This window comes from Choloepus didactylus, chromosome 7 (genome assembly GCF_015220235.1).
Source record: "Choloepus didactylus isolate mChoDid1 chromosome 7, mChoDid1.pri, whole genome shotgun sequence".
Lineage (NCBI taxonomy): Eukaryota > Metazoa > Chordata > Mammalia > Pilosa > Megalonychidae > Choloepus > Choloepus didactylus.
This window is the reverse complement of record NC_051313.1, coordinates 135,763,713-135,786,836: the sequence shown is the minus strand read 5'-3', so window position 1 is coordinate 135,786,836 and position 23,124 is coordinate 135,763,713. Positions and strand designations below refer to the sequence as shown.

Here is a 23,124-nt window from a genome sequence, read left to right as displayed (position 1 = left end):
AGGCATTGGGGGAGGGATGCAATCAGCATAAACTAGAGACTGTAACTAATAGAACCACTGTATTATGCTTCCTTTAATGTAACAAAGGTGATATACCAAGGTGAATGCAGATAAGAGGGGGGGATAGGGGAGGCATGTTAGACACTTGACATTGGTGGTATTGTCTGATTCTTTATTCTACTTTGATTTAAGGTTATTTTTCCTTTTGCTGCTTCCTAGCTGTCATTTTTTTGTTTCCTCTTTCTTTTGCCTCTCTACCTTCTTTGACTCTCCCTCCTGCCTTGTGGAAGAAATGTAGATGCTCTTGCTTAGTATGAGCAGAATATTCAATTAGGATGAACTTAAATGTTTGGAAATGAACAGGGGTGTTGGTAGCAAGATGTGAGAATAACTAACAGTGCTGAATGGTGTGTGAATAAGGTGGAAAGGGGAAGCTCAGAGTCATATATGTCACCAGAAGGAAAGTTGGAGGTCAAAAGATGGGAATGTATAAAACTGAATCCTATGGTGGGCAATGTCCATGATCAACTGTACAAATACTAGAAATCACTTCATGAACCAGAACAAATGTATGACAATACAATTAGAAGTTAATAATAGAGGGGCATATAGGGAAGAACTATATACCTATTACAAACTATATACTACAGTTAGTAGTATTTCAACATTTTTTCATAAACAGTAACAAATGTACTATATCAATACTAGGAGTCAACAATTGAGGGGGTTTAGTTAGGGATAGGGGAGGTTTAGAGTTTCCTTTTCTTTTTTTCTTTTTTCATCTTTCACTTTATTTCTTGTCTGGAGTAATGAAAAGTTTCTAAAAATTGAACAAAAATTAAGTGTGATGGATGTACAGCTGTATGAGGGTACCCGGGGGCAAGTGATTGTACACTTTGGATCTTTGGATAATTGTATGGTATCTGAACAATCTCAATAAAAATGAAAAAAACAAAAAAACAAAAAAACAAAAAGCTGCCCAAGATTTGCTTCTAAATAATCAGGGGAGTTGAGATGGAAGGTGGGTGAACAAGTGTGGGAAGAGAAAACAAGATTGGCCATGAGTTGATTGTTGAAGCTGGGTGATGGGTACAACATGGTGGTTCATTGTACTACCTTACTTTTGTAGTTTGAAATTTTCTGTAATAATTAGTTTATAAGTTACGAAAGTATGTATAACATATATTTAACAGAAAATTTACCTTATAAATGTTGTCTCCCTAAAAGCACTTTCCATATCTCAACCAAGATAACTGTATTACATGTTTAAATATCAAAGAAAATGTTATAATCTGGAAGTCATTTGTGAATAGATGTGCAAGATAAGCATCTACTGGATGTATATATGTACCATGTGTTAAAAATATTGTTTTGCTAGGAAAAAAAAAAGCCAGTCACAAAAGACCACATATGGTTTGATTCCATTTATATGAAAAATGTCCAGAATGGGCAAATCCAGAGTTAGAAAATAGACTGGAAGTAGCCAAGGACTGGGGGTGGGGGTGGGGGGAGGTGTATATAATGGGGAGTGACTGCTAATGGCTATAGGGATGGGGGTGATGCAAATGTTCTAAAATTAGATTATGGTGATGTCTGAACAACTGTGAATATAATAAAAACCACTGAGCTGAATACCTTAGGTGAATTTTACGGGATGAGTAATACATCTCAAAGCTATAAAAAATATTCAAATTTATAAAAGAGTAATACTCCCAAATATGCCATATTCAAGAGTTGTATGGAATCTATTTAATATTGTAAAGCTACCAAAATGCTACAAGTGGATCGGAAAAGCTCAATCTTTTAAAATTCAGGGTCACTTAACTCTAAGATTAATGAAATGACCCAGTTGAGCTAGCTACAGAGAGGATAAGAGCCAACTGCAAGGTACACCATTTCAAAATTTATGTGCTGTGGGAGGCATTATCGTAAGAATTTCATTGTAACAGTTACAGTACAATGCTCCTTCAGTGCCAGGACCTTTGCTAAGGGCTTCACCTTTATTCTTTTCTTAACTTGTAAGGATAAGGGTACAGAGGAGAAAACAGATTCATTAACATGTCCAAAGCCACATGACAAATAACTGTGGTATGAAAATTCAAGCTCAAAGTCTCACCCTGGAGCTTGCACTAACTGCCATAGTACATTAGCCTCCCTTAATAAACAAAAAGCCAATAAATAAAAAAGTTCTCCAATTTGAACAGTCCCCTCCTGTACAGTTTATGCATTATTCAATTAGATTTACCATAGCCAGATATAAAGACATTTTTTAAATTAAGGCATGAAAACCTACCATTTAGAATAAAACATCCACATTCTATTTACCTTCTGTATTACTGACTGTTGGCTCAGGAGTGATCCTCCCATCATTAATATTAGAGCTCTCCTCATTGGCATACACGAGATGGTCATCTTCTCTGTTTTCCTGCCAATGCAGTACCTCCTGTGTGTCTGTTGAGCAGCTGCATACATCTTCATTCTTTTTGAAATATCTCTGTAGCCATCGTGGCACAATATTCTTAACAGATTCTGTAACCCTGCTAAGAAGGCCCTGCTGGAGATTAAAAAAAAAAAAACAACAACAACACATAAGGCAGTTTAAGAAATTTTTCTCTTTAAACACATACCTACTTAAAGAAGGCCATGCCAAGCAAAACACAACTCTTTACAACAAAGTCCCCGAAAATTCACTTAAAGATGATTCAATTCTCTGTTTATCTAACAGATAAGCAATTCACTTCTTTGAGTTAATGCTGACATAGCAGTATTTTACAAATTCTTTAGGTGTTATCAAATTCCTACTTGTTTCTTTTCTCCATATGCATACATCAACCAATCAATAATGTCCCAAATGGTCACTTTATTCTGACCCTTAAAAACCCCAATAGGACATCAAATAAGCAACATATCTTTAGATTTAGTAATAAAATATACTCTTGTAATCTCAGAGAAAAGGCAACCATTTTGAACCCGGCATATTAAAGGAAGCTATACAAATAATACCTTCAACAGTTTTCCCAATTACTTTATTTCACATTCTTTAAGAGAGAAGAACAAAGTTTAGACAAACAGAAATAATGAGATTTTTCTAAGACAGGAAATAAGATGACGAACTTAACATAATAAACTCGAAATAATCTAAAATCTTTAATGATGGTAAAATTTCACTATATCAAATGTTGCTTGAAAGTCTGTGGAATTAATTTTATTGTGATAATTTTAAAGAGAGAAACATGGTATAATAACTATTACTATTATTAACATTTACTGAAACTTTGCTATGTACCCAGCACTGTTGTAAACAATTTTTACATATTATTCAATTTGATCCTCAAAAAAACTGCAGGAAGCTGATATTAATATTCCCGTTTTATAGATGAAAAGAGGCAATAAAGTTAAGCAACTTAGTCTAGGTAACAAATACAACTACTACCATATATCTAGGACAGAGAAAAGGCATGAGCTTTGGAACTGGGAGAACCTAGGGTCAAGTCTTGAGTACCTCCCTGTTTGAGTACTCTAGTAAAGATCAAATACAATGATGTGAAAGCACTTCATAATTTTCAAAGTATTACAGAAACATATACTGATCAGTTCATTACTAACAAGGAAAAAAGCCAGGAGAAACAAATTGAGGATGAGGTAATTAATTTTAGGCAACCATTTCCTTCATGAAGTACCATTAGCACAATTTCAGAGTCACAGAAGCAAAAAAGTTAGTAACCAGGCAGCTACAAAATAGTTAAAGTCAAGGTGGAAAATACAACCTTACCTTGAAAGCAAACCCAAGCTAAAGGGGGCTAGAAAAATTCTGTCAACAGAAAAGATGGAAGACATTTCTGAAATAGGTACTTGAGAACTATCTTCCCTACTGTATGAAAAGGGGTGGGTAACAACGGGAAAGTATCTAATTATTTTTCCATATATTCTCCAAACAAATTTTCAACAGATCTGCAAATGTAAGCTTTGTAGCAAACAAGTGAAACAACAGCCCTGAAGTACTTACTAAGGAAAGACACAAATTCACTACTCCCCTTTTTTGTGCTAATGTTATAGAGTCCAAAGTATATTCCAAAGTTATATACTTTGGAACAAAAAGATTAAATATCTACACCCCTTGAGGAGCCTGTGGAGAATGCAGGGGTATTCGCCTACCCCACCTCCATGGTTGCTAACATGACCACAGACATATGGGACTGGTGGTTTGATGGGTTGAGCCCTCTACCATAAGTTTTACCCTTGGGAAGACGGTTGCTGCAAAGGAGAGGCTAGGCCTCCCTGTATTTGTGCCTAAGAGTCTCCTCCTGAATGCCTCTTTGTTGCTCAGATGTGGCCCTCTCTCTCTGGCTAAGCCAACTTGAAAGGTGAAATCACTGCCCTCCCCCCTACGTGGGATCAGACACCCAGGGAAGTGAATCTCCCTGGCAACGTGGAATATGACTCCCGGGGAGGAATGTAGACCCGGCATCGTGGGATGGAGAACATCTTCTTGACCAAAAGGGGGATGTGAAAGGAAATGAAATAAGCTTCAGTGGCAGAGAGATTCCAAAACGAGCCGAGAGATCACTCTGGTGGGCACTCTTACGCACACTTTAGACAACCTTTTTTAGGTTCTAAAGAATTGGGGTAGCTGGTGGTGGATACCTGAAACTATTAAACTACAACCCAGAACCCATGAATCTCGAAGACAGTTGTATAAAAATGTAGCTTATGAGGGGTGACAGTGGGATTGGGAATGCCATAAGGACCAAACTCCACTTTGTCTAGTTTATGGATGGATGTGTAGAAAAGTAGGGGAAGCAAACAAACAGACAAAGGTACCTAGTGTTCTTTTTTACTTCAAGTGCTCTTTTTCACTCTAATTATTATTCTTGTTATTTGTGTGTGTGTGCTAATGAAGGTGTCAGGGATTGATTTAGGTGATGAATGTACAACTATGTAATGGTACTGTAAACAATCGAAAGTACAATTTGTTTTGTATGACTGCGTGGTATGTGAATATATCTCAATAAAATGATGATTAAAAAAAAAAAATCTACATCCAGGACTTATCATTTATAACAATACACATATACTAGTAATTATTTAATCCCCTCTCTGTATTTCAAAAGACTTGAAAATGCTTCCAAGATATAATACAGTTTAAATAAATTTGCAATAAGTTAACATATATATTTGATGTCGTATGATAGGTAAGCTAAAGCACTATAGCAAGAATTTAGTGTAGAAAAATTCTGTGGACTTCTTCTAAGATGCTTAGCTACTAAAAGTACCAGAGCAGCCTGCGGTATGGTTTTTGTTTTGTTATGTTTTGTTTTAAATTTCTAGTATAGCTCCCTGGCATAAATATCACATACTTAACCAAAGATCACTTTTGTGGCAGCATCAGATACCCTGAAAAATAATCAGGAGACCAAACTGAATAGTTAAAATGAGTATCACACAGCTCATGCAGAAAAGCTCATGTACTTTTTGCTAAACTTAAAATTAACCAATTTCTCTAATCTCCGCCCACAGGAGCTTAGTATGTGAAAACTACAGTGAGACAGAGGAATTACTAGTGGTACAATGAATGACAGTAAGAAGTACTAGATGGTAAAAAGAAATACAGATTTTAAAACTGACCCATACTTTAAAAAAAAAACCAGCAGTCTGAAACCATCATGGAAGAACAAGCACTTCAGTAGTCAAATAACTCTTTATAGGGTAAGTGACTCTAAGTCATTAAAAAAAAAAAAAAAAAAAATGTTAAATTAAGCTCAGCATACTCTAGTTTAAGTGGTTCTCAAAATGTGGTCTCTTTACCAGTAGCATCAGCGTCATCTACTAAACCAAAAAACAGAGGTAGGGTCCAGGCATCTGTTTTAACAAGCCTTTCCAAGCGGTTTTGATGTGCAATAAAGTTTGTGAACCAGTGTTCTTATAGAAGAAATTAGGAAATTAGACACATTTTAGGAAAAAAGTTTATCTAAAACAGGAGCATAAAGCTGTACATACTTAAAGACTTAAGCATCAGTTGTCTGGCAAACATATGCATTTGGAATGCTATCCAGACAAAAATTAAACTGTATTATAAACATATTCTAAAATGAATCAGAGAAACAAATCTTACAGTGACCATTCTGAATTGTGCTAAAAACAGATACTTAATGCTTTTCCCTAAATCTACTCACTTTTCTTGATAAATTTAGCTTTTTCCTAACAATAAAATCTAAAAAAATCACAGATTTGATGCAGCATTTGCCCTCCCTCATTCCATTCTCTGCCCTGCTATGCTGTCCCAATGTAGTGTACCACCAAATTGGCTTCTGGTAGGGTTTGTTTGATCTGTGCAAGCTAGTAGATGAAGACTCCAGGAGGGAAGGAAAAAGCACTTCCTGTGCTCCCTCCCTGCTTTAGGGCCCCATCTCTGAGTCCCTCTAAAACTACTACTCCAGCCAGGTGATCCCTTTTCCACTCTAGTCACACCATTCTTCCCTTTCTCCCTCATTCCTAGGGATGGAAGCAGCTTATCGCTATTGCTAGTCTCTGGACATATCTCCCTCTCCTGTATCTGCTACCTTAACCATGAGCATATCTCTAAGTAGACCCTTCGTTACCTGCTGGGCCCCTGATACAGCAGTGCTATTTAAGCATTTTTGTCCCTAGTTGACAAGAAAATTGAAGTTAGTCTATGTATCAGTTAAATACATCTTCCTTATTAACAATGGAATACACGTACCACGCTTGGGGGAAGCACCTGTATTACCTTTATGGTAATAGAGGTGCTTTACATCCAACTTTTATCTTTGTAAAATAGTCCATGAATAGACCAGGAAAGGGGCTTTATCCTTGGAATATTTTAGAATCTATACTAACTGATGGAGATAAAGATACTGTTATTCTTCATTCAATTAATTCAACAAATATTTATTGACTGCATTCTACATGCCAGACACTGAGAATTGGGAAGAGTTTACATATACACACACACACACACACACACACACACACACACACATACATACATGTATATGTATCAGTGAACAAGTTCCTTCCTCTTGGAGCTTGTATTCTAGTTAGGCAGACAAACAATAAACAAGTAAACAAGAAAATTTAGTATGTAACATATAAGGACATAATATGGTGATTAAGTACTATGGACAAAAATAAAGCAGGGAAGGAAATGTTGGACTTCGCCACCTGGGCTATTGCTGATTTTCCTGCAAACACTGAGGCCTGCCAATTTAATGGGCCGAGCCCTAGATGTGGGGGCTTTCCCTTGTGAAGCTAGTTGCTGCAAGGGAGACGCTAAGCCCACTAATAACTCCTTAGGAGTCCCCTCCAGAGAGCCTCTTTGTTGCTCGGATGTGGCCCTCTCTCACTAAGCCCACTCGGCAGGTGAACTCACTACCCTCCCCGCTACGTGGGACATGAAACCCAGGGGTGTAAATCACCCTGGCAACAGTGGAAACGACTCCTGGAGATGAGCCTGGACCCAGCACTGTGTGATTGAGAGGATCTTCTTGACCAAAAGGGGGAAGAGAGATGGAACAAAATAAGGTTCCAGTGGCTGAGATTTCAAATGCAATCAAGAGGTCACTCTGGAGGGTATTTGTATGCGCTGTATAGATATCACTTTTTAATTTTTAGTGTGTTGGAATGGCCAGAGGGAAATACCTGAAGCTGTCAAACTGCAACCCAGTGACCTTGATTCTTGAAGATGACTGTATAACTATGTAGTTTGCACAGTGCGACTGTGAAAACCTCATAGCTCGCACCCCCTTTATCCAGTGTATGGACAGATGAGTGGAAAAATGGGAACAAAAATTAGACAAACCGGGTGGGATGGAGGGCATGGAAAGATTTAAGCGTTCTTTTTTGCTTTTATTTTTTTTTTTTTGGAGTAAGGACAAGGTTCAAAAATTGATCCTGGTGATGAATGCACAACTGTATGATGGTGCTGTGAATAATCGACTGTACACTATGGATGACTGTAGGATGTGTGAATATATATTAATTAAACTGTATAAAAAAGTAAATGAACAATGGGGGAGGAGGGGAATGGGATGTTTAGGATGTTCTTTTTAATTTTAATTTTAATTTTATTTTTTGGAGTAATGAAAATGTTCAAAGTTTGTGGTGATGAAAGTACAACTATATGATGATACTGAGAACAACTGTACACTTTGAATGATTGTATGTTATGTGATTATATCTCAATAAAATTGCATTAAAAAAAAAAAGGAGGGAAGCAAGATGGACAGGCATTTTATATAAGCAAAGACCTGAAGAAGATGATGAATGAGTAATACAAATCTCAGGGATAGAAGTATTACAGTGAGAGAAACAAACTGCAAAGGACCCAAATATAGGAGTGTCCTTGGCACATGTTGGCCAATCTTCTGGTAACCTTATTTAATAAAAGAAAGCTCTGATAAATTTTAAATAATTATTTAAATCCTTTAAAATTCCTCTTTGATTTGAGATACATGAATACAAGAATCCACAGGTAATCTTTTGTGCTGTAGCTTATATTATCTTGTTACTGTAACAGAACTAAAGCAGTGGTTCTGAAAGTGTAGTCCTCAGACCAGCAGTATGGCGTAACCTACCAACTTGTTAGGAATGCAAATTAATTTGCTTCAACAAGCTCTTGAGGTGAGTCTTATGCAAATTAAAGTTTGCGAACCACTGCATTACAACAATCTAAAACTTAGTGGCATGCACTTCCAAGTAAGGCCTTAGTAAACATAACCCTGAGTATATGCTTAACTACAACATAAGGTAAAGTTTCACCAGAGACCACCCTATTTTTATGAAGATTATCCCCTTATTATCTATCAGATAAAGCATACAATTATACCAGCTTTTATAAATACCTACTTTATTATATCAACCTTGAAAATCAAACCAGAAGTAATATAAAAGACTACCTATTTTATTTCCAGTTTTAAAAACACACATAGAATATATATTCATTAATATATAATAACAGACATTAGAATTTTTTTTTTTTTTAATTGCAAGGGAATAGAAATTTCCTGATTATGCACAGAACTTGGTAGGAACATCAAGAGGTAAGGGATCCTATCAAGCAGATTTGGAGAAATATCTCCTTGTCTGGCAATTTTTAAAAAGGTTTTGAAGTATCAAAGATAGACTTTCACCAAGGGAAAATTAAGATTGAAAAGAAAAGGTGAAAAACAGTTTTCTTACGGAAGAAAAGGTTTCTTTGACCTTATTACCAGAGAAGCCCAAACACAATCCACCTATCTTTTCAGAGTTCTTGAAAGAAGAGTTCTTTGGACCTTTACAGGAATGGGGTTAAACAGCTTCCTGTAAGGACCTGAAAAAAATTTTTATGGTAAAAATACCAGAAGAGAAAGCAGAGGTATCAGGGGTTAAAGGCCTATTAGAGAGTGAACACTCAAGACCCACTGTATAGATCAGATTCCTCCCTACTCTTTGGAGTAATGGGAAATGTAAACCAAGGATTAAGGGAGTGAATTTTTAAACTTGAACTGGCTCAATCAATTGGCTTTTCTCTCTCCAAGATCTATGGGATAATTAATTCATTTGGCAAAACATGTCAAAAATCCCAGTAAGATTTAGAATGGTTAAATACCCAATTATAGGGACAGAAATAAATTTATTCCAATACTGCACACATATCATGCACATCCAGGGTAAAAAGCACTGTGAATATATTAGCTAACCTGAGTTCAAGTATTAAAGAAATAAGGCTGGTGGGGAAGGGGAACCTCTTCTACAACACTATCTCAAACTCATTTGTAATTAAAGACATTCTTTTCCTATACTTTTTAGCAATTTATAATCCCAGAATAACCAGACATTTTTCCAACATGGACAACTCCTTATCATTAATATATATCCTTCCTTCTTCATATGCAATGCTCTGCCTTCCTATTAGCAGTTTTCTCGACTTAGTTCCGTTCTATTCAACCCCTTTTTCTTCACATCATCCTAAATTAAAAAGCAGTATTCGTATTATAAAATCTCCATCCGCTAATAATTTCATTGGATTGCTCTTTAGTTTTAAGATTCCAAGGCCCTATTCTCCCAGAATACACTGCTGTTTGATTTCTATCTGCTCTTCTGGCTGCCTTTATTTCATTAAGGCCTGTCACTGACTGGTTCCTTCATTTTCTCCCGGAGTTCTGCGCACTCCCTCATACCTACTCATCTCTCATGTCACTGACATCTCCTTTCCAAACTTTTTTGAAAGAATTATTTTTTGAAAGAATTATTACTTTGCCTAATCAGTTTTCTTTCTTGCTCCCTCCAACCCTAAGTGAAGAAAAATGAGGACTAAGTACACAGGACTCTACCTAAGACAATGAATATCTAATTATAAAAAAACGCTAAATAGTCATAACCTAGATATTATTCTAATCATTCAGTTATTCCCAGTTTTTAAAAACATATCCACACTAACATCACTTATTTTAGTAATACATCTCTAATATAACTTTAATATTCAATTATTTCCATAAGGGAAGAAAGTAATCACGTATTCAAATTCTAATGTCGTTACATTGAAGCTAATTTCAATAATCTGAATTTGACCTCCAAATCCAAGATACTTGCCTTATTTTATTAGATACAAGATAAAGTCATTCAACAGCCAAGCTTTCCCTATCCAACCAGTCCAAGTCCATAATACTTCCCATTTCTCTTCTCAACTTCAAGAAAACATGCCAAAAACATGAACATAAAAATAATCCCAGCTCAAGTAAGAATCTACAATTGGCCAAAAATTTCAACCTCTTTCAAACCTTTCTACCAGGTGATCTGACTTAGTGTATCTAGTTATATATTCTTTATCAGTCTTCTTAATAGATAATTAACAGTGATCAAACAAGGAAAAGAAAAGGAGTCCCTAAAAAACCTTTCCAACTAGCAACAGGATACCCAATAAAAGTCCAAAGCAGTTTAACCCACTCAAAGTTCTCTATGTCACCCTTTTATTACATATTGTTTGAAAACTAGGGATTAAAAATGGTTTAAGTTAGTGACCTGAGACCAAAGCTTTCATTTTACTTCAAACTAATAAATACCTGCCTCATCAGGGGTCTTTTGAGGAAACTGAGACAATATCTGGACTTTTTTTACATCAGTTATCTCAGAAAAATTGGTAACAAAAGGCCTCTCATCACAAACAAAAACCTACTTTGCATGATACAATTTAATTGTTGGATTTTTTTCCCTGTCCACTTAAATGACTGGCATTTCTATGAAGAAAATACTTTAAAAATAAGTAAGTACTTTAGAAAGTAGGAATAGTTTAAAGATTTGGCCTCATCACACAGTAAACAGTCTTTAGCTCCAAGATGTGCCTATAAAGGACTGAACTTCAGTATATAAAAGAAAAAACCTTTACTAAGAAGCAGGGGAAGTCCAAAGACAATTTAAAGATGTTTAAATCAAACAGTCCTGTTTAATTATAACAATGTGAAATGAGTCCTTACTATATATGCCAGGCCCTGTTCTTGGTGCTTTACTTATGTCATTTAACCCTTGCAGATGAGTAAATTAAGCAAAGAATTTAAGTAACACAGAACAGGGATTCAAATCCAGACAATATGACTCCATCATAGTACACTATTATAGTATACTATTTTCCTGTCGTCTACCTCCGTTTCTATCTCCACTGATATTAAATATTTAATGCAAAGGAAAAGACAAAAAAAGTCAAAACTACTTAGTGGCTTTCTAGAATGAGTTAATAACTATTCAACATCTAAATCTCCTTTTTAAAAAATAAGAGCACTTTTTAGCCATCAGATACTAGGCAGAACTTGATAGTTTGGGTCAAAGCATCATATGCAGAGACCACAAGTGGCAGAGCCTAAAATACTCACTATCTAGCCTTTTAAAGAAAAAGTTTGTTGATCCCTGCTCTAACTGTTGGTTTCCCTTTTTTATAAGTAGCTAAATGCAGGAATTGACTTGCAGTACACAAACTGCATCTAGGAGGATAAAATAAATGGATTCCCTTAACTCCAAACCAGAAGCCAGATTTCTGAAGCACATTTCCCAAAAAAGGAGAGAAATAAGTAATTCCCTCTCACCAGGAGGTGGCAGTAGATTCTTCAAGAATGAAGATTCAGGTTTGCCCACTGGCTGAAAGTTTTGTGTGATGGCTATTAAAAAAAAGCATCTTGACCTCTCCACAGAGCTGATTTTCTGGGCCTGACAAGTTTGCACAAAAAGGAAATGGGAAAGGAGACTAAACAGGTGACAAAAGCTAACCACATCCTCTTTAGTGGTCTGTTCACCCAAGTAGAAAAAGGGCACCATTTCTTAAATGCAGCTAGGCTAAGGGGTTGAGATGGGGGAGGCCAGTGAAAATGATCAACTTACATTGTTCAAGGCTGCTCTTCACTTTTGCTTCTACAATTCTTAAGCATTACTATTCTTCAGTTAGTTGACCAAGACAATGGATTTTTGTTTCTACAACTTCAAGCAATATGACATTTTAAAGATTAGAAGTTAAAAGCAGAAAACACTAAACTTTAGGTATTTCCCAGAAGAGCACAACCAGAAGTGAAAACAGGAAATTACAAGTCAATTGAATACATGCAAAAGTCTGAGGTACTGCCTGACTGTGGCAAGCTCCTTGGCAAGACAGGCAATGGCAAACATCCATTAACTAACACTGCCAAGACCTCTCATTCTTGTTCCAGCTCTCTACTACACAACCAAAAACTTCAGTTTTTGACCAGGAACCTTGAACACTTAATCCAATAACTTAAGTATAAAACATGCCATGTCATGAAGCTCCTTGCTATTCATGATGACTCAGCAGCTGCTGCAAAACATCCAGTTGACAGCCGAGGACAGAAGACAGCAAGCAGGCAGTCCACAGAAGTTTCAGCAAGGACTAAAGAAAAGCCCTTATTGTTAGATAAATTAAAGAGGAGAGTATTATTGTATATATATCTAAATACTTCTCTTCAGCAGTTTCTGCAAATATTAAAACATGCACAGTCTTGCACAAGAAACCCCCAGTTTTAATGACAAATCAAAAGCTAAAACGTATTTTCTTTTACAATTAAACTGGGGCAAGAAGCCAAGAGCATTTCAGATAAGGATAATAAGTTATCAAGATCTGAAACTTAAAACCACACAGCCTGAAATCCTATCAGCTCTAAGCTGATTTGGATCCATAGGTATGTTATGGTGTTCAAGCATCATGTCCCTGAAGTTAGGATTCATTTAAAAATAAACTGTCTCCCCCTGAGTGCCTCTCTGTTGCTCAGATGTGGCCCTCTCTCTCTAACTAAACCACCTTGGCAGGTGATCTCGCTGCCCTCCCCCATACGTGGGACCTGACTCCCAGGGATGTAAATCTCCCTGGCAACGCAGGATATGACTTCCGGGGATGAATCTAGACCCGGCATCATGGGATTGAGAACATCTTCTTGACCAAAAGGGGGATGCAAAATGAAACAAAATAAAGCTTCCATTGCTGAGAGATTTCAAGTGGAGTCGAGAGGTCACTCTGGTGGACATTCTTACACACTATACAGAACACTTTTTAGGTTTTATTGTATTGGAATAGCTAGAAGTGAATACCTGAAACTACTAAACTCCAATCCAGTAGCCTTGAATCTTGAAGACAATTGTATAACAATGTAGCTTACAAGGGGTGACAGTGTGATTGTGAAAATCCTGTGGATCGCACTCCCTTTATCCAGTGTATGGATGGATGAGTAGAAAAATGGGGACAAAACCTAAATGAAAAATAGGGTGGGATGGAGGGATAATTTGGGTGTTCTTTTTTTTATTTTTATTTTTTATTCTTATTCTGATTCTTTCTGGTGTAAGGAAAATGTTCAAAAATAGATTTGGGTAATGAATGCACAACTATAAGATGGTAGTGTGAACAGCTGATTGTACACCATGGATGACTGTATGGTATGTGACTATATCTCAATAAAACTGAATTTAAAAAAATAAATAAACTGTGACCAGAATTGTGAGACAATAGATTTCTGCTGTTTGGAGGGGAAAAAAAAAAAAAAACACAAAAATAGTAATACAACTTCTGCAACCTCCAGTATATTAACTCCCTTTTAAACTTTGTCCAGACCATCCGTTGATCTGTAATCAAAACAATTCTTTACATACATACATATATAGTAATTTTCTTTTAAAGAGATCTAAGAAAACACTCAAAGACATTCATTCCTCAAGAGAAACAGAACTTGTGTGTCTAACTTCCATTCTACAAAAAAGACTTAGGTTAAATGGTCAGGCTTGTGACCTGAGTTCTAATCTTAGAATCAGCAAGTACTTCCGCTAAGTACTCCTGTTCCTCACAAAGAAACCTGAGAACCAGGCACTTTCTGTAAATATTTAGGGAAAACCTGGAGGGATGTAATAGTAAGCAGAAAACTACTTAATGTATAAATCTCAATTTTCACTGCTCAAAAATTTCTCTATATTAACATAAGAAAGGTGAATAGAGGTAATTTCAAAGAATGGTATGGGTGGCAGTGCCACAGTTTTAGTTATTTCCTTATTGTGAAATACAGGATATGTGCAGAGGGGTGATAGATTTTGGGGTGCAATTTAACGAATAGCTAGTTTACCTATATGGCAACTCATTGGATTGTGCTTTGATGGTTATCATCTTTCTGCATATATGTTGTGTATCGCAATAAGAAAGTAACTGAAATCATGCAACTATAGCCCATAACATTCTTTGAAATTTGCTAACTACTTGTTAAATCATAATTTGATAGTATGATTCTGTATATGTTCTGTATATACGTTAAATTTCACAATAAAAAAAGTATTAAAAATTTCTCTCAAATCTTTACTTATAAAATCTATTGGGTTTTTTTAAAAGCAGTTTTATTCACACACTATACAATCCATCCAACGTGTACAATCAGTAGCTCTCAGCAAAATTAGAGTTGTGCTTTCATCACCACCATCAATTTTAGAACACTGTCACTGCTCCTAAAAGCAAAACCCAGAACTCTTATACTCCCCTATTACTAACACAGCATTGGTGTGGTACCTTTGTTACAAATCATGGAAGAATATTAAAATATTACTGTTAACTATAGCTGTTGGTTTTAATGATACAATTTAGCATCACAACCAAAGAATATGTTAGTAGTATTCAATATTCATTATCATCCAGAATAAAGCAATCTTAGAAGTCTACCTTTAATAGCATGTAACAATAACTTACTCTTTTCCTATACTTTGGTTTTTAACAAGTACAAGGTACACACTTCCCACTTTACTATCACTGAGTTTTATAAGTGGCTTTATTAAAATAGATTTTTAACATTTTCCTACTCCACCCCCCGTACAAATAACATTTTAAAACGGAACTTGACTAGAATCAAATATCTTATTTGTAATTAAGTTAAAGTCCTTTTCATAATTTCAATCACCCACGAGTACACACGGTGGTTAAATTATAAGACCACCAACATTCCTGGAGCGTCAAAAGTACCTAAACTTCCAGAATACACTCCATAATATTAAAATATTTTGTGCATGAGATCAGTACTGGCGTCCTGGTCAAACTGTGGAGAATGGCCAACTCTAGCCTCTAAAATAAAAAGGGGGAAAAAATAGAAAAGGGGGGTTGTCACGCAAAGGAGAAAAGACGTAAGGGTTGAGAGGGACTTTCAAAATGCCCCAGTGCCAAGGTGACTATAAAAAGGTTAAGATAAAAATCTCTTAGCCAGAGCTCTCAGAGCGAGGAGAGATACGGGCGAGGAAAACAGAATTAATGAACTGGATGAGTCTAAGTCATTCTGTTTTCCAGGTAACAGCGCCCCCAGCCACCTCTCCCCATGTGCCCAGGAGGCAGATTCCTCAGGGCAGACCCCTCCCGCCACACACTGAAACGCGGGAGACTAGAAAACAGACAGCAAGCGTAAAGGCCTCCGGCAACATCTTTTCCTTTCTCCCCCAAGAGAACGTGAGAAAAACTCACAAACCCCCGATCCCCGCCAAAAAGACAAGGAAACGCAAGCATCGTGGGCCCAGAATTTCCTTTCCCGCCCAGCACAAGCCCGGGGAAGCCCCTGGCCCAGAGGGTTGGGGAGAGGCGGCCCGAGCCGCACGTGTGCGCCGCAGGGCCGGGCCTGTCTCAACCCACTTCCCGTCGCCACCCTAGGGGCCTGTGCTCCCGCCGCCTCGCTGGGGCCTTCCTCCGGCACCCCCGTCCGCTCCATGTGTGAGGAGCCGCGACCCCGCAAAGCCCCGTTCCCTCCCGCCGATTCCCCGACCCCGCTAGGCCATCGCGGCGTCGGAGTCCCATACCTGGTGCTGCTGTCGCCCCTGCGTGTAAGGCTTAATTGGCCCCTGGTGGCAACGCCGCGTCCGGATCTTGCCGCCGCCCCCTATTCCTCCGGCTCCGGAGGCCATGGCGGAGACTCCGCCGCTTCCCGCTCCGGGGCGGGTAAGGGGGGCGGGAGAGGCAGCGGCGGCGGCCTTAGAGCCCCTCCCCACCCGCCCCGGCCCAAATGTCCGCCCGCAATGCCCACACGGTGGGGCACAAGCACACCAGGGACTGCGGGGTTGCGAAGAGGAGCGGAGCTAGGGTGCGCGCTGGCAGAGGGGGAGGGGGTGGCGGCGGCAGAGACCGAGGAGCTGGCTCCGGTCCGGCAGCCTCCCGCAGACCCCCGCCTCTGTGTATGTCACGGTCTCTATGGAGATCTCTTGTGGAGGGCAGCGCGAGCGGCTCCGGACGCTGCTGAGGCCTAACTCGACCGCCGGCCGGTGGGGATTCTTCTTCAGTCGCCTTAGCCTTCGCTGCCGCAGCTGAAGCCGCCGGCGCCGCCCGCCTACCCCTCCCCTCTGCGCGTAAAGCCCGCCCCGCTGCCGCCGTCGTCGCTGCAGCCGCGGCCGCCGCGAAGGCCGCCGCCGCGGTGGCGAGCCAGAACGCCGTCACTCGTCACCGCCCGACGCCAGTGCATCATCACGCTGCAACTGGGTGATAGGCCAGGAGGAATGAAGGGATGGTTAAGCCCGCGCTCTCGGCCGCGCGACACGCTGGGAATCGTAGTTCAGCGGAAGAACGCGGGTTCTCGGAAAGGAAGGAGGGGGAAGAGGATCAATGCAGCGCAGCAAGGGCACAAAGCGAGGGGGTCCGTTTCCTGCCTTTGGATGGGTTGTAAACTTAAGACTCTGGAGAGAGATTTATATAAAAACTAACCTCCTTTCCACACTATTTCTCGAACCCCATCAGTTAAACGGGCAGAAAGTAAAATGAAAGACTGGAACTTAATGATATCTTACAAAAAGAAAAAATAAATAAAAACCTGTGGTTGAAAAAGCAATACCCATGATCCTTAGGCCTAAAGCAGAATTAGAAAATATATACAGCTTCATTAATGCCCCATTACACGTATAAGGGCTTTGTTGTCAAACAAGGGTTGGAATTCTGGCTACGCCATGGTCTGGCTGTTTGACCCTGGCTAAATCAAAACCTGAGTCTTAGCTTTCTCCTCTATAAAATGGGAACTTATACAGCTGTTGTAAGAAGTTGATGAGACCATCTATGTAGAGCACTTAGTATATTAACGGAAAAAGAAGAAATGCAATAAATGGTAGCTATTAACTACGTGGGGGGCTCACAGTAGAGATAAATGGTATATTCTCAGCAATAAAAGTATACAAAATTTGCTCCCAATAGAAAGGCATTATATTTAGGAGAGTGAATGAGTTGGTCCCAAAGATCTAATCCACACAAGTGTAGAGATTTCAGGAGTTGACCGTTAGAAACGTCTTGATGCTCACGTGTCCAGCTTTATTCAACAGACAAGACAGAGAATTTAGGTGGCACGTTCAACGACACAACTGAGCAGTCAAAAGCAGGGCTAAAATCAAACTTTTCTATAAGAGTTGAGGCAAGCAGCCAAATGACTAGCGAGAACAATCTGTTGTGAAAAAATATAGGTTTAATGTTCCATTTTGAGACAATTGTTTTTGAAATCAAATAGACTCAGTTTGAAACCTACTACAAATTACAAATGTACTATAAACTAGCCATGTAACCTCGGGGAAGTTACTGATTCTCTCTCAAAGCTTCAATTTCCTCATCTGCAAACAATGATTATTTGCCTCAAAAGGGCTGTAGTTCTGGTGAAAGAATGTATATGTGTATAATACCTAGCTCGTAAAAACTTAATAGAGAAAGCATTCTAATATCAGCCAAGTTGTTAGATACAGATAATTAGCTCCATGATTTTTATACAATCTCCACCACCAAGCTCTGCAATTCATATCATTTTATAAATCATGTAAGTGAAAATGGGAAAGAAAACTTACAGTACCTTTGAAATTGTAGTACCTTTCAGCTCCTAAAGGAACTAGGCTGTACCAGGCATAGGCTTACAAAGCAAAAATGGCTTTCAGTGGCACCTGTGACCAAAATTACCAAGAGTATAAAAATTTGCCAAATATGAAAAACAAATAATCTACTTCCTTTTCTGCTCCCTTCTCCTGCCTTCTTGCCCCCTTCCACAGCTAACTCCCCTCTAGACTCTCTAGGTATGCTTGCTCTCCCACCTGAAGCACCTCAACCTTTTTAAGTACAATTGTTTCTCTCAGGCGCTTTTCTTCTCCTAAACTGGTCTAGTTCTTTGGTAAACCTTAGCTAGGTGTTTGACAAACAAGAGTAAAGTAAATCCGGATAAGCTAACTCAGAGAGGCTCTGTACCTGAATCTCTAACTGGGCTACATATATAGGAGATTGAACTGTATCCACATCCCATTTTCCCCTTTCACCCCACCAGACTCAAAATTTCCAGCACATGACAGTGGCCTGGCTGGAGCTCAAAATTCATCCCTTTCGCCTTTGTCAGAGGCTATCACTGGACCTGTGGGACAACTTTCCACATTCAAGCTTTCAAAGGAAGGGATGTGCAAAATAGCTGGGCCAAACAGAGAAAACGTCAGAGGGTTGGTGGGATTTGAGGAGCTGTGGAGAAATCCACATACCCCCTCAGCCTTGTTCTCTATTGCATACCCTATTTCATATTTATTTTATTCTTTTAGACTAAAACAATATTTGAAGGAACAATAATGCAGTAGCCCCACATTTATGTGACTGAGTTATTAAAAGCTTTACCAGGTAGCTTGAGAGCAGAGAAAGAATAAGGGGTGGGGGAAAGCTGCATTCAAAACTTCCCACTGCCCAGTTTTACCCTGGAATAGTATCAGCTTCATTAAGGGATGAAGTAACTTTGTGTGCAGGATTTGGAATTCTAAATTAACATTGTTTCTGTGCTGAAATGTAATCTAGAGTTCCAAATCACCAACTCATGGAATACATCTCATACTTAAGTTAGGAATTACTAGGCGTAGAATAAGTTATAATAAATTATTCTAATTGTAAAACTTTGAGGCAAATTGCCTTAAGAATCTGACAGCATTCAAACATATGAAAAATCACTGAATATTTCCCTAAAAGATACTACATATAAATTGGAAAAAAAACCACATCTAAAATGCCGGGGTACAGTAATACAGTAATAGGGGTTCTTGAAACCCTTCCAGCCTTGTCAGGAATTAACAAGTTTTGAGGAAGAGAATACTTTATTACTTCACACTTATAATTAAGCACTTTATACAGGTGACAGAATTTAATACCTTAAAAATCTTATGAGATATTACTATTCATATATTATAGAATCATAAGTTACATATATAAATTTTGTACTATGAATTGTTTTTAGTTTTGGGTTTTTTTGTTTGTTTGTTTTTGGTCCTCCTTCTTCCATTAGCAACTTCTATTCCCATCAGTCTTTAGGCCTAGACAACATTGGGATGACTCTGAGAAATGCTCTTTAATTTTGGGTTGTTTCCTTGAGTATATTTTAATAGAAACTCATTCCACCTCCCTCCCCCTAGATTTTAAGCTCCAAGAGGATAAGGATTTTCTGCCCACAGCTCTATTCGCAGCACCGAGAACATACAGCAACCACATTCTATATACTATAGCTTATTTACCCAATCGATATCCAATTATTACAAATGCCAATTGCCTCCATTTTTTAAATTGTAATAAATATGCTATGATGAATACAGCTAAACTGGTTTATCTAACCTTTCCTAACCTGAATGTATTCCTTTTCTAACCTGTGTAACAAATTAATATTTCTTGAATTTATTTAGTATTTGTGGTGAAGCAAATGAGCATCATGAGCAAATCCCTATCATAGTGTTGTATAGAGATTCTCACATTATCCTAGCAATCCTGAGAGGAATTATTATCCTCATTTTGCAGATGAGGAAACTGAGGCACTAAGGAGATAAAAAAATTTGTAGGGCTAATGAGTCGCAGAGATGATATTTGAAATGATTTCCTTATTCCTTATCCTAAAGCCCTTACTCTTGACTTTGCCATCACTATGCCATTTTTGTAGACAATTTAGGAACCCACTGTGACGGTTTGAAGCTGTACATACCCCAGAAAATCATTTTCTTAAATCTAATCCATTCCTGTGGGTGTGAACATATTGTAGGCAGGACCTTTTGATGAGGCTACTTCATTTAAGATGTGAACTACCTCATTCAGGATGGCTCTTAATCCTATTACTGGAGTCCTTCATAAGAGAATGAAATTTAGACAGAGAGAAAGAAAGAAAGCCATGGAAGGAGAAGCTGAAACGGAACCCAAAAGAGAAGGGAGAGACCAGCAGACACCACCATTTGCCTGGCCATGTAGCAAAGGAGCCAAGGATCACCAGCAGCTGGTCTTCAGGAAGAAAGCATCACCCTGAGAATGCCTTGATTTGAACATTTTCCTGGCCTCAAAACCGTGAGTGAATAAATTCCCATTGTTTAACGACCTATTTCGTGGTATTTTCTTTGAGCAGCCTAGGAAACTAAAACACCTGCCTACCCCTTATAACATTTTTTTCTTTGAAAATATGTTATTTCCAGTTCAGTTGAGAGCTCCATTCTTTAGAAACATCTCTCTGTTGGCCTCCACATTGAATAAAATGTTTAGAACCTGGTCCTGCCTTACCACATAATAGACATTTGCCTAACTGTGTAATGTGATAGCCATTGAGAAAACCAGACTCAAATAGCTAGCTTGGGATCACCTGAGGATGCAGGGAATCCTTCCATCTTGGCACAGTCATGAGGGTATGCTGTAGGACGGGAGTGAAGAGTACACCAGCAGGGCTTTTTGGGTGTAAGGGATGTTGTACTTCAGGCCTCCAAATCTCAGAAAGAAGCCAAGTTAAGAAAGTCAGTAGAATTCCACATGCAGCATAGAAACAAAAGAATATTGTAAAGGATAAGGAGAAAACTAACAGCTATTTTATTTGGACCAAGTGGCAGAACACAAAAAGCTGAAGGATGGGAATCCCTTTTCAGTAACCAGGTTGAAAAACAAGATTAGACCAACTTCACTTTTCTTAAACCTGGACCTAGTTTTTTTTGCTAAAACAGATGGTCTCTGGGAGACATCTCTATTTATGAAAGGCCTATTTACTACTAGAATTCCTTTCCCCCAAGAAACTTCTTTGTTTTTCCCCATATGTAGGGTTGTCACCTGCCAATTATAAGTGAGCAGATAGAGAGGCTGCTGACCTTTCTTTAACAGATAAGGAACATCCACTAATTACAAATGGAATATGATTTAGTCTAAGCTCAACCTGGGTTGAAAAATAGCTTCATATATTCTTCAAAAGGTAGGAGAATTCTGGCCAGAAGAATATTTAAAGGCAATAATTACAAGAAGTTTGAAAGTTTTATTTATTTACCTAACCAACGCAAAAAAGAGATATCTGCTATGCTGTCTACTGGAGCAGGTTATTTTTTCGAGAGTACCTTTAGGTAGATCTCCCTTCCATCAGCATTTTCACATGATAGCTCTTGCCAAGTATTCCATTATATAGAAAAATAACTTGAAGTCAGTGGGGTTTAAAATATTTCTATTTCTTTAAAAATTTTTCTCCTGGTAACATATACACAACCTAAAATTTCCCCTTTTAACCAAATTCAGCTATATAATTCAGTGGTTTTAATTACATTCACAATGTATAATCACCACCATCCATCACCCCTCACAGAAATTCTGTACCAATTAAACATTAACCCTCCATTCTGTTTTATGTTTCAATCGCAACTGGAAATTCAATGAGAATAGAGCAGACCAAAGCGGGGCTGGGATTCTAGAAAGTTATTGGGTTTTTTTTGACTGATTGTATTTTAGAGGGAGAAGGATCATAGCAGTGGGAAAATATTTAAAGATGTAAATCTTGCACTTTCACTAACATACTGTGTTCTCTCTCTTTGGGGAGTTAAGTCATATTTAAGACAAAAAGAATTAATTAATATAATCAAATTTTGATTAGCTACAGGTATCACTTGATTCCAATATGCCATAGAAGTTTTGTCCTCATTCTTACTACATACAGCAGTATATCTTAGGCTTTGCAATATATGTGTTTATATACATTCCATTATACTTAGGGCATATTTTAAAGTCATTAATCTTGACTGGAAATTCAGTGTTTTTGTATGACATAATAACCAAATGCAGGAAAGGTAGTTTCATCCTAATGTTTAAAACAGTCAATGAATCATCATTAAAAAACAACTACTTATTGAGAACCTACTGTATGGCGATTTCTATATGAGCATTTAGTATATGTCAGTGTACAAAACAGTAAAACAATCTCTGCCGACAGAGTACATTATATGCTACCATTTTATTGAATTCTCTTAAGGTTTACTGTATTATTGCATTACATACAATAATACTTCATCTAAAAACTCCAGCTGATCGGGGTTTTCTAAACATAAGCTATTGACCCATCCCATACAACAAATCCATAGACTTAGTTTAATTTAATTGTGGTTTCTTAAAAAATATAATTCATCAGTTGCAATAGAAAACTGAACTCATCAATCGGGTTGCAAGCTGTGTTAAAATCTATAATGTTTACCAAACTCAGAATGCTAACTCAATGTGCTAACACTGAATAGCAAGCTCTGATTTTTTTAAATCACTTTTAAAGAATATTCAAATTCATCAGACTCTAGCTAATTAATACCCCAATGTACTACCCCAATGTACACATAATGCTCCCCAACCCACCCTTACCCCCAAGAAAAGCACATACT

The 23,124-nt window shown here is 38.0% G+C and overlaps 1 protein-coding gene across 5 annotated transcripts in view; it reads right to left on the bottom strand.

Annotated features, from left to right (window-relative positions):
- NUP153 (nucleoporin 153) overlaps window positions 1–16,868 on the bottom strand; it is a 92,825-nt gene extending 75,957 nt beyond the window's left edge. For 4 of the 5 annotated variants that reach the window (XM_037843183.1, XM_037843184.1, XM_037843186.1 and 1 more), the window contains exons 1-2: window positions 16,300–16,868; window positions 2,326–2,554 (exon numbers count right to left, since the gene is read on the bottom strand). In XM_037843183.1, the coding sequence (XP_037699111.1) occupies window positions 2,326–2,554; window positions 16,300–16,404 (334 nt within the window). In that variant the 5' untranslated portion in view covers window positions 16,405–16,868. The remainder of the gene's footprint in view (window positions 1–2,325; window positions 2,555–16,299) is intronic. The other variant, XM_037843185.1, reaches the window with a different exon arrangement.
- Window positions 16,869–23,124: the final 6,256 nt, after the last annotated feature.